The sequence below is a fragment of the Musca vetustissima genome, unplaced genomic scaffold (genome assembly GCF_032173495.1).
Source record: "Musca vetustissima isolate MV318-11 ecotype Yass unplaced genomic scaffold, APGP_CSIRO_Mvet_v1 utg11886, whole genome shotgun sequence".
Taxonomy (NCBI): domain Eukaryota; kingdom Metazoa; phylum Arthropoda; class Insecta; order Diptera; family Muscidae; genus Musca; species Musca vetustissima.
Window position 1 is genome coordinate 62,406 of NW_026888279.1, and position 19,073 is coordinate 81,478.

The following is a 19,073-nucleotide window of genomic DNA, read 5'->3' on the forward strand; positions in this document are numbered from 1 at the left end:
TTAATCAGAGACAAAATATTGAATGCGCATTCGCCATCAGCTACCCTAGTTTTTCAAAAGGCAATAGGATTCGACGAAGAATTATGTTTTTTTCCCATCCCCATGTACTGTTTTTATTTTTTATTGTTTCAAAACCTTTCATATATTTGAATCTGACCTCCTTATTGGTATTGGTTCCTACATAAATATTAATGGACAATAACGATTTCTAAGTCAGAAAATGGGGTTTCGCGATATTTTTTGAATAATTTATTTTGACTTTAATAGTTCTGAACGTCCTGTTCTCGCGATATATTTTGCAAAACCTTTTTTTTATTATTCTAAATATTTTATTTTATACTCTTATTTTGATATTAGGACGAGAAATGGCTAAATGTGACATAAAATATTGCTGGAGAATGTATTGACGTTAAATATAAGAAAATACTCTCGAAAAAAATTCCGCGGTTTGTTGGAATCGTCACCGAATCGCTTGTAATATATTGTTATCCTTAATGGTAGTTATGGTAGTTATATTTTCTAATAAAATAATAAAAAGCAAAATACTTTTTTCTGATAAACATTTTTGCGTTGTTATAGATTTTAGCCGATATCTTCGAGACCAATAGGTCTTTCGCGGTGATTCTTGCAGAAAAATAAGATCTAAATATGTCCCCATATTTACATATTTAATTTACATATTTAATATGCTGGATTTTGACGTATATATTGGAATTTTGTCCAATTCGTATTGAGGCAAAATACTTATTACACTCACTGTATATTCATATATATGTGTGGGAGGTACCAGAAGAAGTGGACCGATATTCCCCATGTTCGAACTTGAACTAATTTTGGAAGAAACAATAAGATGGGCAAAGTTTGGGTAAAATAAAAAAATTTGAAACAAATTTGGTCAAAAGAAACATGGGGTCTAGGACCAATATTTAGAACCATAATCGGTTGTTAGAAATGTCGGTATAGGTACACTTTTTGGTATGTTCCCTATATTTTTATTTCAAGTACATGCCAGTATATCTATGGTGGAGGGTATTTTGAGGTTCTTGAGCGCATTTTTCGACCGAACTCCCTGAAATTTGGTACTTTGAGATCTTATTGGGTAGCAAATCTCCCTATTAAAAATTATAAATATGGGTCAATTTTTTCGGATAATCCCCATATAAGGGATCCCCAATTTTCGGTACTGTGGGGTTCTTGGGCCCATTTTATAACTGAATTCGCTGAGATTTGATGCTTTGAGTTCTTATTGGGTAGCAAATCTCCCTACTAAAAATTATAAATATAGGTCCATTTTCTCGGATAGCCCCCATATACCCCCTTTTTCGGCATTTTGGGGTTCTTGAACGCGTTTTTAAACCAAATTCTTTGTAATTTGGTTTTTTGTAGTCGTATATGGTAACGAACCTCCCTCCCCTTTTTTAAATTAAAATAGTTATCTGATTTGTTTCGCGTTTTGTAAAATCTGTGGTGATGGCCTTATATAACTGTAATCTCTAAATTGCAGCATTTTGGAGATGTTCCATCCTAAGATGCGTCGTCAATCCACATTTTGGGTTTTTAGGAAAACCATCCATACAAAATTCTGAAATTTGTATTTCATGTATATCGGCATCCATATAATACCTTATAAAGGGAAGAATTGAGGTACATAACTAAAATATTGGGTTTGAAATTGACATATATCGGGCATTAATTAGGCATAGCCCTCATATAATTATAACCCCAAATATTCGCTAATTCCTACACTACACTATGTAATCAATATTGGTCCCCCTTTAGGCACAGGCTCATATAATTTTGCAATTTAAATTGCAGTAGTTTGGGGATTTTATACTCTATTTTTGATAAAATTATCAGCTGCAGATTTTAAGGGGTTTAGACACGTAATTTAGTATTTTAGATTCATGTTGGGTATCTGCGTAAGAGAACTTAGGCCCTTGTTTCAGGGTGGCCCCACCTAATGGTACCCCAATTTAAATATTTTAGATTTTTGGGCACATGCTTCAATGTAATTGGATGTAATTTGTTATTTCGGGTTGTGGTATGATAGCAAATCTTCCTACTAAAAATTATAAATATTTTTGGGGAGGTCCAATATAACGTTACATCCCAAAGATCGGTGTTTTTAAGAGAACGTGCTTCAACCAATTTGGGAGCAATTTAATATTTTAAATTCTCATTGAGTAGAAAATTTCTCTACCAAAAATCATCAACATCGGCCCAGGTTTCCGGGTAGCTCCCATATAATGCTAACCCCCATTATTCGTTTTTTTGTGGTGTTTAAGTACGTTTTTTAAACCAATTAGTTCTAATTAGTTAATCCACACACCCACAATTGCTTTCATGGTATACACATGTTTTTGCGCAACCGTTTTGGAAGTGTGTTGATGGCTCAGAACGTTAAGCGGTCTTGGCAACATTTGTGTTGCTCCGAGGACCTAGGTTCGAGCCCTATAAGAAGAGTATAAATAATCACTTAAAATCACTTTCAAATGATCAAAAAAAAAATTAAAATAACAAAAAAAATTAATTTCAGCCGAGCACGGCTAGGGCTCGAAACTAGGTCCTCGGAGCAACACAAATGTTGCCAAGACCGCTTAACGTTCTGAGCCATCAACACACTTCCAAAACGGTTGCGCAAAAACATGTGTATACCATGGAAGCAATTGTAGGTGTGTGGATTAATTATCCATCGCTACAACAAAAATCTGCTTTGAAAAGGACTGTTCCTAGAATGAAGACAAATGTCGAACTTCGACAAATTTGAATTTAATTCGCATATGCAAGTTTCGCATCAGGGCGGAATAAATACAAGTTATCAACGTACGACCTTTGTAAAGCCACATAGCCCAATATGCCTGATGAGCCGCTTAACCAACGGCGAAACGCGTCGCATAATGGTGGGTACGTAGGTTCTTCTCCTGGCTTTCCTTTTCATTGCAAAATTTAGATCATCAAGCTCGACTCGAAAGAGTATAAATAATCACTTAAAATCACTTTCAAATGATCAAAAAAAATTAAAATACAAAAATATATTTATTTTTGATTTCGGTCCTTAACTGTTTTCTAAAGTATACTTTACAATCAGTGTTGCCAATTTAGCACTTTTAAAACTCGTTTAGCACCAAATCATCTTTTTTAGCATTTTTATTTTTTCTGGAATTTTTTAAAATTGTTGGTAGTTTTGCTAAAAATTTTATACAATTAAAAAGCCCGGCACGGCCAAACATTTTACAACTTATATGTATTAAAATCAGGGTGCGAAGAATGATTAAAATACGCTCTTTCTCACGAATGCTCACTGGCGAGAATTCTAATGTTTTCAATTTATCGCGAATGATAAAGTTAGAATGAATGTACAAGCATTTGCATTCTCTCGCGAATGTTCGCATTGTACGAAAAATTCACGAACGATAAAATCTCGCTGCAAGCGTCGTCGATTCATTCTTTCGCGAGCATTTGTTGCTGAAGAATATTCTTTTGAAAAACTCAAAAAACAAATGTTTGAGAATTTTCGCGAGCACTGTTAAAAACAACAACAAACAAAAATATCATAAAAACACACACGAACAACGAAGGAATGTGTGTGTAGCAGAAAGTGTGTGGAATAACAAAACACATGTCCAACAACTATTGAGTTCTCGAACGTTTGTTGTTATTGTTGTTGCCGTTTTGAGCATTTGCGAGAATTATTCGGGAATGTTTGTTTTCATTCGTGAGAGAATGTCAGAAAGAATTTCATCCACCAAACGAAAAGAAAGAACGTTGTTGTGTGCTCTCACTCGTTTGTAATGTGTGTGCGAACATTTTTTGGCGAATGTTCGTTTGGTAAAGAATTTATCGCCATAAATTCATTCTTAAAATTATCATAAAACGAAAAGAATTATGTTATTTTTATTATTATGTTTTTTTTATTATGTTTTTTTCCCATCCCCATGTACTGTTTTTATTTTTTATTGTTTCAAAACCTTTCATATATTTGAATCTGACCTCCTTATTGGTATTTTTATTATCACATATATTGGTTCCTACATAAATATTAATGGACAATAACGATTTCTAAGTCAGAAAATGGGGTTTCGCGATATTTTTTGAATAATTTATTTTGACTTTAATAGTTCTGAACGTCCTGTTCTCGCGATATATTTTGCAAAACCTTTTTTTTATTATTCTAAATATTTTATTTTATACTCTTATTTTGATATTAGGACGAGAAATGGCTAAATGTGACATAAAATATTGCTGGAGAATGTATTGACGTTAAATATAAGAAAATACTCTCGAAAAAAATTCCGCGGTTTGTTGGAATCGTCACCGAATCGCTTGTAATATATTGTTATCCTTAATGGTAGTTATGGTAGTTATATTTTCTAATAAAATAATAAAAAGCAAAATACTTTTTTCTGATAAACATTTTTGCGTTGTTATAGATTTTAGCCGATATCTTCGAGACCAATAGGTCTTTCGCGGTGATTCTTGCAGAAAAATAAGATCTAAATATGTCCCCATATTTACATATTTAATTTACATATTTAATATGCTGGATTTTGACGTATATATTGGAATTTTGTCCAATTCGTATTGAGGCAAAATACTTATTACACTCACTGTATATTCATATATATGTGTGGGAGGTACCAGAAGAAGTGGACCGATATTCCCCATGTTCGAACTTGAACTAATTTTGGAAGAAACAATAAGATGGGCAAAGTTTGGGTAAAATAAAAAAATTTGAAACAAATTTGGTCAAAAGAAACATGGGGTCTAGGACCAATATTTAGAACCATAATCGGTTGTTAGAAATGTCGGTATAGGTACACTTTTTGGTATGTTCCCTATATTTTTATTTCAAGTACATGCCAGTATATCTATGGTGGAGGGTATTTTGAGGTTCTTGAGCGCATTTTTCGACCGAACTCCCTGAAATTTGGTACTTTGAGATCTTATTGGGTAGCAAATCTCCCTATTAAAAATTATAAATATGGGTCAATTTTTTCGGATAATCCCCATATAAGGGATCCCCAATTTTCGGTACTGTGGGGTTCTTGGGCCCATTTTATAACTGAATTCGCTGAGATTTGATGCTTTGAGTTCTTATTGGGTAGCAAATCTCCCTACTAAAAATTATAAATATAGGTCCATTTTCTCGGATAGCCCCCATATACCCCCTTTTTCGGCATTTTGGGGTTCTTGAACGCGTTTTTAAACCAAATTCTTTGTAATTTGGTTTTTTGTAGTCGTATATGGTAACGAACCTCCCTCCCATTTTTTAAATTAAAATAGTTATCTGATTTGTTTCGCGTTTTGTAAAATCTGTGGTGATGGCCTTATATAACTGTAATCTCTAAATTGCAGCATTTTGGAGATGTTCCATCCTAAGATGCGTCGTCAATCCACATTTTGGGTTTTTAGGAAAACCATCCATACAAAATTCTGAAATTTGTATTTCATGTATATCGACAGGATTCAGGCATCCCCTCCATATTATGATAATTCTTGAAGGGTCGAATTGAGATATATAACTAAAATATTGGGTTTGAAATTGACATATATCGGGCATTAATTAGGCATAGCCCTCATATAATTATAACCCCAAATATTCGCTAATTCCTACACTACACTATGTAATCAATATTGGTCCCCCTTTAGGCACAGGCTCATATAATTTTGCAATTTAAATTGCAGTAGTTTGGGGATTTTATACTCTATTTTTGATAAAATTATCAGCTGCAGATTTTAAGGGGTTTAGACACGTAATTTAGTATTTTAGATTCATGTTGGGTATCTGCGTAAGAGAACTTAGGCCCTTGTTTCAGGGTGGCCCCACCTAATGGTACCCCAATTTAAATATTTTAGATTTTTGGGCACATGCTTCAATGTAATTGGATGTAATTTGTTATTTCGGGTTGTGGTATGATAGCAAATCTTCCTACTAAAAATTATAAATATTTTTGGGGAGGTCCAATATAACGTTACATCCCAAAGATCGGTGTTTTTAAGAGAACGTGCTTCAACCAATTTGGGAGCAATTTAATATTTTAAATTCTCATTGAGTAGAAAATTTCTCTACCAAAAATCATCAACATCGGCCCAGGTTTCCGGGTAGCTCCCATATAATGCTAACCCCCATTATTCGTTTTTTTGTGGTGTTTAAGTACGTTTTTTAAACCAATTAGTTCTAATTAGTTAATCCACACACCCACAATTGCTTTCATGGTATACACATGTTTTTGCGCAACCGTTTTGGAAGTGTGTTGATGGCTCAGAACGTTAAGCGGTCTTGGCAACATTTGTGTTGCTCCGAGGACCTAGGTTCGAGCCCTATAAGAAGAGTATAAATAATCACTTAAAATCACTTTCAAATGATCAAAAAAAAAATTAAAATAACAAAAAAAATTAATTTCAGCCGAGCACGGCTAGGGCTCGAAACTAGGTCCTCGGAGCAACACAAATGTTGCCAAGACCGCTTAACGTTCTGAGCCATCAACACACTTCCAAAACGGTTGCGCAAAAACATGTGTATACCATGGAAGCAATTGTAGGTGTGTGGATTAATTATCCATCGCTACAACAAAAATCTGCTTTGAAAAGGACTGTTCCTAGAATGAAGACAAATGTCGAACTTCGACAAATTTGAATTTAATTCGCATATGCAAGTTTCGCATCAGGGCGGAATAAATACAAGTTATCAACGTACGACCTTTGTAAAGCCACATAGCCCAATATGCCTGATGAGCCGCTTAACCAACGGCGAAACGCGTCGCATAATGGTGGGTACGTAGGTTCTTCTCCTGGCTTTCCTTTTCATTGCAAAATTTAGATCATCAAGCTCGACTCGAAAGAGTATAAATAATCACTTAAAATCACTTTCAAATGATCAAAAAAAAAATTAAAATACAAAAATATATTTATTTTTGATTTCGGTCCTTAACTTTTTCTAAAGTATACTTTACAATCAGTGTTGCCAATTTAGCACTTTTAAAACTCGTTTAGCACCAAATCATCTTTTTTAGCATTTTTATTTTTTCTGGAATTTTTTTAAAATTGTTGGTAGTTTTGCTAAAAATTTTATACAATTAAAAAGCCCGGCACGGCCAAACATTTTACAACTTATATGTATTAAAATCAGGGTGCGAAGAATGATTAAAATACGCTCTTTCTCACGAATGCTCACTGGCGAGAATTCTAATGTTTTCAATTTATCGCGAATGATAAAGTTAGAATGAATGTACAAGCATTTGCATTCTCTCGCGAATGTTCGCATTGTACGAAAAATTCACGAACGATAAAATCTCGCTGCAAGCGTCGTCGATTCATTCTTTCGCGAGCATTTGTTGCTGAAGAATATTCTTTTGAAAAACTCAAAAAACAAATGTTTGAGAATTTTCGCGAGCACTGTTAAAAACAACAACAAACAAAAATATCATAAAAACACACACGAACAACGAAGGAATGTGTGTGTAGCAGAAAGTGTGTGGAATAACAAAACACATGTCCAACAACTATTGAGTTCTCGAACGTTTGTTGTTATTGTTGTTGCCGTTTTGAGCATTTGCGAGAATTATTCGGGAATGTTTGTTTTCATTCGTGAGAGAATGTCAGAAAGAATTTCAACCACCAAACGAAAAGAAAGAACGTTGTTGTGTGCTCTCACTCGTTTGTAATGTGTGTGCGAACATTTTTTGGCGAATGTTCGTTTGGTAAAGAATTTATCGCCATAAATTCATTCTTAAAATTATCATAAAACGAAAATAATGTATTTTGAATCATTCCCGAGCGAATTTTTGGCACCCTGATTAAAATTTCCTTTAAAAAGGTCGGGCTAGGGTACTTCATATAGTGACTGTGGTATTGCCTGCTAGTCGATTATATGGGAAAATGAAAACCCAAAATATGCGGGGTCGTTGTATGGGAGCTCTGTAAAAGTAATGAACCTAAATTGGAAACATTCTGAAAAAAAATGTTTTATATTCATCTAGAATCCAGAATGCCAAATAATAAACACTTAAGAGTACAGAAATTGGGTCGCGTCATTTTTTAAATTACAGTCAGATCAATGAGAAACAGGTTAATTTTCCGCATAAATATGTTCTACCCTAAAAGAACCCAGAAAATGCTGCTAAACCTTAAAACAACCGAAAATAGCGGTACTTTTATTTGAAGCCTATGTGCAAACCTTAACCATCAAAATATGAAAAATTGGAGATTTTTTGCCCAATGAAGATTCAAAATATAAAATTGGTTGAAAAACGTGACCCAATTTACAAAACAACGAATAATGGAGGTACCGATCTATGAAGGATACTCCGAAACATGGTCCCATATTGATAATTTTTAGTATGGAGGGTTTTTAGCCAATGAGAATCCCAAATATCAAAATATAACGAATTCGTTTGTAAAACGTTGACCATTATTGAAAGTTTTTATAGGAAGATTTTGTACACAGGGAGAACCCAAAATACCAAATTAGGCTGAAAAACTACCTCCAAAGCTTCAAAATATCGAATATTGGGGCGTATATATCCCATTTCCAAATACCATACCAAAAATCCTAGATGTAGAAGCAATGTATGTACAAAATTTCCAAGATCTGTATAATCAGACAAACGGATATGGCTAAATCGACATAGAATTGTTTTCTGATTATGAATAAATGGGGTTTCAAGTGAATATACACTCACTTCACACTCAATTATGCATTATTAAGAAATACAAATCATGCACTGAAATCTGTAAACAAGAAAGAATAATTTATTTTAGGAAATGGAAATAGGAAATCCGAGGTTATATTACTTTTTAATTTTTAGATATCCCTTAGAAACTAGGGATTAAGGATAGAGAATAAAAGGAGGAAGGGGATATTTTTCAAAATAACTGTTTGGAGAGGTAAGTAAAATATTGCCAAAATAATTATTTTTTAAATTTTTTACACGAATTTGTGACAAACACAATCGATTTTTTTTATAGTGGAAGTCAGAAACTTATATTAATATCATCTAAATGTTATAGACCATTCTCCTACTTAACATGCATATAGTTATTGTAATTTTGTTACACGACATCACGGGACGCTCCACTATGCGAGTGTGGTACCTAATGAAGATCATACATCAACACGAAATCAATGCAAATTGTTTCCATTAAAACACAACATTTACATGGTGTATTTAAAATTTAGTGATTGATTCATAAGACCATGGGTTTACTTACATTTGGATCTACAGTATATTCACAATTTCCAGTGTTATTATTGGTTTCGTTTTCCGGTAAACATTCTCCTAAATGATATCCTTGTAGACAATTACGACAAAAAACGTACTACAACATAAAATTAAATGTTATATAAATGGTTAATTTTATTAATGTACTTCGAACTTACTCCGCAACCATTTTGACATGTTACTTTTGTACAGTCCGGCTCCACCAATAGGCCCATTCCACACCCCGGTTGCGGGCATAGTACTCCACCTGCTTGCAGAACATATTCTTCGGTTGCGAATCTTTGATATCTGTCATATTCATCTCTGGTCAACAACTTAAAATGATGTATTTCTTCAATAAACGAGTTTTGACATCCGGCAGGGCAAGACAATGTATATCCAATTTCCGGATGAGGCATGAATTGCCGCTCCATTAGGCGTGAGCGGATGTAGTGAAGAAAACATTCGATGCATGTTACGTGCTTAGATTCACACGGAAATACTAAAACAGTATCACTGTAGTAAATAAAAGTAATACATTTGATTTATTTGGCATTTTATAAGTAAACATTTATGATGTGGTGTACAAGATTCAATAAAATTTGATTAAGTGAAAAATGTTTTGAAATCTAATCTGATACACATTGTTGGTGCGATTAAAACCTGGATCATTATTGCTTCGACTGGCGGATGATATTCGTCGCCCGCTTGATAAAAAGTTCCCTTGTATATTGAGCATACTAGACCTTTCTAAAGATTTTGATTCCATTAATACTACATTCTCCGCGCCAAGCTATTCAATCTCCTTCATTTGTCTCGCCCGTCTTGCAATCTGGTGCCTTAAACTCTCAAAAATATGTATATAACAGAAATTCTTCGCCACTCCTTTTTATGTTATACATTAATGATGTTTGTGATTGTGTTCAGCATTTTCCTTTGAATATATTATATTTGCCGACAATATCGATTTGTTTATGTCATTTCTGTTCTTGATTTTTGAAATTAAGCACGTAAATGGGTGTTTTAAAACAAGTTTTTGGGAAACAATGTAATCCTAACTATTATCTATATGAAAGAGGTTTTTTTGTATATTCTTTTGAAAACTACTTCCATGTTCGATGTTTGTCCTTTTGCTTAAAAACTATGAAATATAGCAAACGAAAACATTTTGCTGATAATGTCCGACTTTTTCATTCTAACAGAAATTCTCAATTTTTAGTTTTTTTTTTTTGTACGTAGACTTTGAACGTGGGGCACCTTTGAACAGCGCTCATAAAAACTCGGTTTAACATTTTTTCCGACCCGCAACAAATGTATTTTTTAGACAATATGTTCTCTAGCATCGTAAATAACTTTTGCTAGCTTTTTTAGTTGTCGACAAAATGTAGAGGAGTGAACATATTTTCGCACTGTAAACTTATAATTTGTTAATTGTTATAGGCCGCAGAAAAAATTCATTGGTAGTATCCTGTCCAGTAAACTCGAGTAAAAAATACTCATGTCAAGTAATCTAGAGAAAAAACCCGATTTGTTAAATGTTGGCTTCGATTTCTTTAAATTTCAAATGGATTACTAATAAAAGAAATTAAATGTAATTTTCATCATGTTAATTGTTGTTTTTATGTCTCTTTATGCTTCAATATGTTTTGATCTGAATTTTTTAATAATGGAAAATTTATTTTTATATTCTAAATAAATAAATGCACATCTGATACGTATGAATAAAAAAATGTAAATATATTTGAACATAGTCACTGTAAAAATCAATGCCGTTCAAAAGTTCCAAGCCTTGTCCAAAGCTGCCGACCTGGGGGCAGTTTTGACAACTTAGATACACCTTGGCTCTTCCTAAAATTCGACTAGCTCGTTCAACGTTTTTCGCCACAAAATAAAAACACGCCACAAATAAAAACATTAACATTAATAATGTTACCGAAATATGTCGACCGTACAAAATTTTAAAATGAACAATATAAAGAAAATATGAAATCTTGAATGAGAACATAAAATATTTGGATATTAGGTTATAATTTTTTAATTTTGTTCTAAAATTTGTATTGTTAACTTGAAGATTTGGATTCGACGTATTTGGGTAACACGGCCGTACACAACATTTGTCATAGTTGGGAAGTTGAATATTTTTGTACGCCCCGTTGGATATTAGGTGGTAACGTTGTTACAAACAATAAAATAAAAAGTATAAAACCATATGATTGCCACTTACAACCTAAAAATTAGTTGTTTTCTTTGTTAGCAATTGGAGATAAATGTATGCAAGGTACAATTATGCAAGGTAGGGTTTCTTTTGTCAACAAAGAAAAAATACACCTCTTCATTATGGCCTATAATGCCAGAATAAATAAAAATAAATGCCGGTTTGTCCTTTTGAAATATTTTTAACATTTTAAGCCTTAAGCCGGATCTTTTATGGATAGGTGGAAAATTGGGCTACGCGAGCAAAATTAGAAATATTTATACATGATGAAATTAAAAGCATATTTAATGAGCTTTATGACTAACTCCCTGGCACCAGTCGATTTTTTCCAAATTCCATTTCTCAAGAAGTATGGACTTCCTCTCATAATAGTAACATCTTTAAGTAATCAGTAGTGCTATTTTGTATCTGATTAACGACAGAATTGTAACTGCATAATAATTGTCGATAACTGCAAATCTTCATTTGCTTATAATTTCGTTGATTAACGAAATATTCAGTAAGTTGACGATGACAATAAAGCAGTCGCTAAGCCCTACCGACATGTATGTTCCCGATATTTGTCGGTAACATTGAAAAAAGTTACAGAATTGCACTACAGTGTACATACTTCTGCTGAACCAGCACAATCAGAGCTGAGACTCTTAAAGAAACTAATAAAAATCCTTATAGCAAACAGATAAAACCCATATGTTTTTTTTTTATTTTGGAACCCCATCTTTCCGGAAATTGGTTATTAAAAAGTTTATTATCAGTAGGTGTGTCTGGTTACTTTTCCAGTAACATTTATTCAGTAAGTTCTAGCTCAGAGAGTAAGCCTTTTTTACTCTCTTTTGCGATAATGCTGAGAAAAGTAAACAGACAACATTTAGTAAGATTTAGCAAATAAACAGCTGATTCAAGAAAACATTTAATTTGCGTCAAAATAAACAAACAAAGGACAAACACAATTATTTGTATTGCATTTAATATTAAAAATTGATTTGGTATGTTCCCCGGGAACATTTAAGCTTCCTGCACCAACACATTGCCCTCTATCTGAAATTTGCCTAAAAATATATAAGAAATTAATTTCTAATTTAATGAAACTTTGCATTACTTACGAATTTTCTTCCATTTTCAGTAATTTTTATACAACTTCATTTCAAATTGAACTTTGCAAATTAAAAAAATGTTTTGAATAATTTTTGAGTTTGGTCATAAAACAGCTGATCCAAAAATGCTGAGTTTGCAAAATCTTACTGGATAAAATTCTTTCAGTAAACTCCAGTAAGTCTGTTGTTGTTGAACTGTCAAACTTGATCTCTCACTTGACTTTCTTTTACTGTATATTTGTGTAAACAGACAACATTTAGTAACATTTGGTAACAATTGTTACCAAATATCGATTAAACAGACAGAGCTAGAATCAAAAGCACTATCTGCAGTACAAATTTCAAACGTTTCTCAGTGGCATTTTTTTAAATTGGGGGTATATTTTTTAAATTTGGAACCACATACCTGGAGACTTGCTGATTTCCCCAAGAAAAAAATGTTTTTGAAATTAGCATCAGATGGTAAAAATTTCAAAATTTACTGAGAGGTGTCCGCAAAGTGCATTTAAGCCATTTCAGCATACCGGTGTGGTAGAATTAATCTTTAAAAAACTGGATTTTAGAATTTATTTTTTTCCACTAATTTAATTAAATTAAATTGTTTTTCTGACATAGAATTTATCTGCATATCAATTGAATTGGGTAAATTTAAATTATTCGTTACGTGCTCATATATACCACCCTCATCACATCTTAATGTTTATAATCAGCATTTTGCATTTTATGAATGATTCCGATAGAATTTTAGTTCTTGGTGATTTTAATATGCCATCTGTAAAGTGGCTCTCATTGCCAGACTCAGAAAGTTTAACGCCGTTGACATCTGAAGCAAATGTAAACCAGTATACAGTTGGTATTGGTAATCGATTTTGTGAAATTAATCTTCTTCAAATAAATAATATTTTAAATTGTAATGATAGAATCCTTGATCTAGTATTTGTAAACTTTACACAATTTTTTGAGTTAATTCGAATTCCTGCTATATGTACTCCGGACGATAATTATCATCCAACATTATATATAATTCTACAATTAACGAAAGTTCATGTAACTCATTTAAAAATATTCTTAACTATAAAAAAGCAAATTTTCGAAAGCTTAATTCTCTTATCATCCAACATTATATATAATTCTACAATTAACGAAAGTTCATGTAATATAAGAAGTCAGGCTCATCTATAGACTACGCTAATTATTCTGTTGCTAGGTCCAAATATACCATTGAGTCCCGTAGATTGTATAATAATTACCTCAACAAACAAGATCAAAAATAATTTTAAAACTGGATAAAATTCTTTCTGTAAACTCCAGTAAGTTTGTTGTTGTTGAACTGTCAAACTTGCTCTCTCACTTGACTTTCTTTTACTGGATTTTTTGTGTAAACAGACAACATTTAGTAACATTTGCTAACAATTGTTACCAAATATCGAGTAAACAGACAGAGCTAGAATCAAAAGCACTATCTGCAGTACAAATTTCAAACGTTTCTCAGTGGTATTTTTTAAAACACAGTAAGACATGGTAAATCAAAGATTAAGCGGTTCCATTATGTGGAGCCTATACAAACAACGGATAAATGGATATTTTGTTACTACTTTCCAAGTACTTAAAACCGGATAAACATACTTAAAAACGCACAATAATCGAACAAATTGTTTTGAACTTATAAATACAACACATATCTCATGTGATATCTAAGGCCACTGACCGAAACTTGATCATACAAACACGTCAACAAAATACGAAGGCATTATTGAACATTTTCTTAAATTCGGGAAGAATATATTTAAATTCGAATCTTACATGGAGGCAATTCCGCATTGCATGCTGTTTGTGTCTAACTTATATGTGCCTTTATGGTTCCACAAATGTATTTTAAAGCTGTGAAAAGTGTTTGCATGGTGTATTGACTGAAACAATTTCGCTCACGTTTTCCTTCTGCTATTTGTAATTGCATTGGGTAGATTTTTACGAAGAATATGTTGAGAAAATCATCAAAAAGTCGGGAAATTGGAATAATCGAACGTTGTGTTAGTTACATCGTTTATAACTCAAGAACACTGCACCGATTTTGACGATTCAAAGGACTTATAAATCGTATGCAAACTAATTCCGCCAAAACAAATATATTAAGTAATATTTAAAATTCCCCAATTTTTGTATCGAGCTTTAATGTTTAAATAAATTGCTTTTAAGACATATGTTTTTTGGGTTAGTTAGATCAAAATTTCTAATTTCATAAAATATGTGTATGTTCTAATACTAATAATGTGATCATTAACATCGACGAAAATAATGGTAATGATAGCATTATAAGCATTCCCCTCAGATATTTGAAGTTTTGTCTTCCGATTTAAATGTTAAATTGGATTCAAGTTGTTAACCATAGTAAACTCAGTAAATCCCAGCATGCTTACCTCAAAGGCAGATCAGTGGATACAGCCCTGCATGAGGTGGTTGGATGCATCGAGAAGAATATGGAGTCCTCTGGTTACACGTTGACAGCATTCCTCGATATTGAGAGAGCTTTCAACAATGTGAAGCTAGAAGCCATCCATTCTGCTCTCGTAAGCATAGGTATCGCCTCACCCCTTACGGAATGGATTGATAGAATGCTGGAAAGCAGAATTATCAAATCATCCTTAGGAGAGAGTTCCGTTAGGAAACCTGTCAACAGAGGCACACCACAGGGAGGAGTATTATCCCCCTTTTGTGGCTTCTGGTGATAAATGAGATACTTATGAAATTCAATCATCTCCGGATAAAGGTTGTAGCCTATGCCGATGATGTAGTCCTGCTGGTTGAGGGTAAGTTTCTAACGACAATTGCAGACATCCTGGAGGGTGCCCTTTCAAACCTGTCTAATTGGGCTTGCACCAAAGGTCTTGGTGTAAACCCCACTAAAACCGAACTGGTGCTCTTCACTAGGAAGCGCACGATTCATAGTTTCCGTCTGCCATCACTTGGAGGAGTGACTTTAACCCTTTCTGGCACCATCCTAGATCGCAAACTATTGTGGAATAGGAATGTTGAGGAACTCTCTAAGCAGGGATTGCTGGCACTCTATTCATGCAAGAATTCAATAGGTAAGAGCTTGGGATTGAGACCCGAAATTATACTCTGGCTGTATACGACGATCGTCTTACCCATACTTACCTATGGTTGTCTTGTTTGGTGCCAGGGGGTTAACAAAAAGATGCTGCTGACAAAATTGAGCTTAGTACAGCGATCGGCTTCAATCCTGATCACCGGAGCATTAAGAAGTACACCACAGGCAGCCTTGAACGCAATTTTGAATCTTCAACCATTGGATATTCTGATTAAATTCCAGGCGGCCAGGTGTGCCCTGAGGCTCCGGGAAACAGATGCCTTGAAATCGCTGAACTATGGTCATGCCAGCATCCTAAACATATAACATAACGCCAGGTTATGACCTTTTTTAGGGGGGATAGTCATATCAGTGACTATATTCCCCCTCATAGGGACTTTAATGACATCAAAGATGAATTTCCTAGTAGAGAATCCTGGACTAGTGGTTCCTTACCTCTGCCAGGTCTGTCAATCTTTACAGACGGGTCTAAAATGGAGGAAGGCACTGGCGCAGGCGTTTACTGTAGGGAATTAGGAACATACAACTTATATAAACTCAACAATAACTGTAGCGTTTTTAAGCAGAGATTCTTGCAATCACGAATGCGGCCGAGATAGTAAAAGCACTTAATGCCGACATCACGGGACCGGCAACTATATATGTCGATAGTCAGGCGGCCCTAAAAGCGGTGAAGTCGCATACTATAAAACTGCTTTCGAGTTTATAGTATGCGACATGATTGTAAGTCGACAGATAGTTGGTTTATGTTGGGTTCCAGGACATAGTGACATTGAAGGGAATGAGATAGCCGACGAGCTTGCTTGAGGGGGCTCACAGTCGTCCAATCTTCTGATTGAGAGATCTGTGAAACCTCCCATCAGCTATTTCATTGGCAGAATCCGTGCGTTCCATTGCGAGGTAGTTGGTAACAGATGGCTAAGGGAACCTGCTTGCAGAATCTCAAAATCTATCTGGCCTGAATTCTCTCGTAAAAGAACGTCTTCGCATCTGAAACACAATAAGAGGGAGATCAAAATCGTTGTGGGGATTATAACAGGTCACTGCAAATTAGATCTCTCACTTCTATGTGGGACTCCAGTAGAGAAGAAACAATTGAACACATCATCTGCAAATGTCAATCGCTGATTAGCAGAAGACATAAACAATTTGGAAGATATGAAATTTATAATCTAGTCTTCTTCTCCAAAATAGACCCAAACCAAATTCTAGGTTTTGTCAAAAATTTGACTTGGCTAAAATAACCTCTCTTCCTCTCCTTTTCTCTCACTATCTTTTCTCCCTACTCTTCCACTCTCTCTTTTCTTTACAGGTATATTATACATAAATGATGATCACAATGGACATAGTCTCCGAGTGGACGGTTGCCACAACAACCGTACATCCCTAAGTCTTGATTTAGATAGACGAGTTTACTTGCGGCAATTCTTGTCGTTCTCTTTTGAACTTGCTTCATGCGTTTATACAAGGCAATTCGGTTTCCAAAATATTTTTCTATTTGTTGTTTTTTCACCTTCAAATCTATATAAAATGTCAACAAATCCGAAATACACAAAACGAATTGCCAGAAAATTGTCGGTACGAGCATTTTTTTTTCATTTCTATTCCCCTTGCGCCTCTCTCCTACAAACAAAGACTTGTCGCAAGTAAACTCGCCCAATCTAAATCAAGACTAACCTAATACCTTTTATTTACATAAACTTTGTGGTAAATGTTTTTTACCGACCTTATATTGACGTAATAATGATAACGCAAAACAACGTTTGCCGGGTCAGCTAGTTGTAATATATAAGTTGCTATGGCCTTGAATAATTGTACCATGAATTTATGGTAGAAAATAACTTGAAAAAAAAATTAAATTGAGGAAGCAAACCAAATTTCAAAAATGCGCATGTGAACAGAGTATGCAGCAAATGAACGATATGACTTTAAGGCTCGTGAGCAATAGTTTAAGTTATATATACTTACCTTACATCGGTACATGCTAAGCAAGGTACGTCGTTTATGTTGTTTTTGATTAAATTTAAGGGTGCGGCAAAATCTTTTTCTCCACCGGAAACATGTTCAGCACATTTAAAATAAAATTCAGCAAAAGGTGGATCGCCGCCTTGGTTATCGACACAGGCAATTTCCAAAGATTCGCAATGACCTCGAATTCGTCGAGATTTTAGAACATCATCCCAACATTCTGGATCCCTATGTACGGTAAATGCACCTCCTTTGCATATGGAACAGCGAACACGTAATTTCCCCCTACACAATTTACCACATTGAGAACAATGTACGAAGAAATGAGCTTTTGTGCGCTCGCGATCTATAACTCAGTACTTGTTAGTCATATCTAGAAATAAGTCATTATTATAACATTACCATCCTCGCTAATATTACTTCTTTCTTCAGAAAGTAATTGCAAATCGACCAATGTTTCGCACAGTGGCTTTGATGGTTGTTCTTCGGGCTCTTCTTCCGCCACGGTGGACTGCAACCGTTTCCTTTCTTTCACCGGTCGAGTACGTATTGCATGTAGTATACTTTGTTGACCCAAATCACACTCCTTTTGACAATAATATAACGTAACATCGTGTTAATCTCAATTCTGTCATTTCTAACCTTAATAGTCGTAGCGTCGCTTAATTCTTTCCCAGCAAATATAATTTTAACTTCCTCAGGCTGTAATCCCAACTGGGGAGCAACAATTTCTTTCACATTTTTTATGTCCCACTGCGGTTCCAAATTCACTGACAATGTCTTTCCAGTGTTAGTCTTAACATATATATTCAAAGTGTTGGTAATGGTTTTCTTCCCGAATGACAAAATTGCCAACATTTTATTTATAAATGTTTTTATTAAATCGAAAAGAAAACTCATTTATTTAATGTTAATAACAACCGCAACAGGTAAAAATTTATATCATTAAATAATATAATAAAATAAATGCACGTAATGAATCAAAATATTAAACAGCTGACTAAGTTGTGCCATGTAGGGTTCCGGAACGAACTAGTTCAAACGTCCGGCCCGTGTAATGAATGATCGGAATTGAACTATAGGGGAACATACATAAGCACAGTTCCTGTACTTTTTGTAAATAAATGTAGTAAAAGAGCAATATATTAAATATTACCTTAATTTAAAAGAATTGTCAAAATCAAAAACAAACATAAAATAAAAAACAAAGAAGTTATTGATTGTTCACGTTCTTAATTTGTTGTCACTAATTATTTTTTTTTTTCAATTTATTCTCCCAAAAATGAATGTCTTTGCATGCTTTTAAACAAGACAACATTTTCCTGTGTAAAGAACGTCATATAGTGCATATACATACACACTTTTTATTATGTCGATGAAAATAAATTAAGGTTATTTAAACGGCATATACATTAGAACTTTTTACCGGGTTAATCTACTTTATGAGAATTTATTTGACATATATGCAAAGTAATTGATAATTGAAA

The 19,073-nt window shown here is 33.9% G+C and overlaps 1 protein-coding gene across 1 annotated transcript in view; it reads right to left on the reverse strand.

Moving 5' to 3' along the window:
• Window positions 1–18,494, reverse strand: part of LOC133336127 (E3 ubiquitin-protein ligase parkin) — a 48,918-nt gene extending 30,424 nt beyond the window's left edge. Inside the window, exons 1-5 of the mRNA XM_061544424.1 lie at window positions 18,229–18,494; window positions 17,989–18,172; window positions 17,587–17,932; window positions 9,380–9,716; window positions 9,211–9,318 (exon numbers count right to left, since the gene is read on the reverse strand). Of these exons, the coding sequence (XP_061400408.1) occupies window positions 9,211–9,318; window positions 9,380–9,716; window positions 17,587–17,932; window positions 17,989–18,172; window positions 18,229–18,486 (1,233 nt within the window). The 5' untranslated portion in view covers window positions 18,487–18,494. The remainder of the gene's footprint in view (window positions 1–9,210; window positions 9,319–9,379; window positions 9,717–17,586; window positions 17,933–17,988; window positions 18,173–18,228) is intronic.
• Window positions 18,495–19,073: the final 579 nt, after the last annotated feature.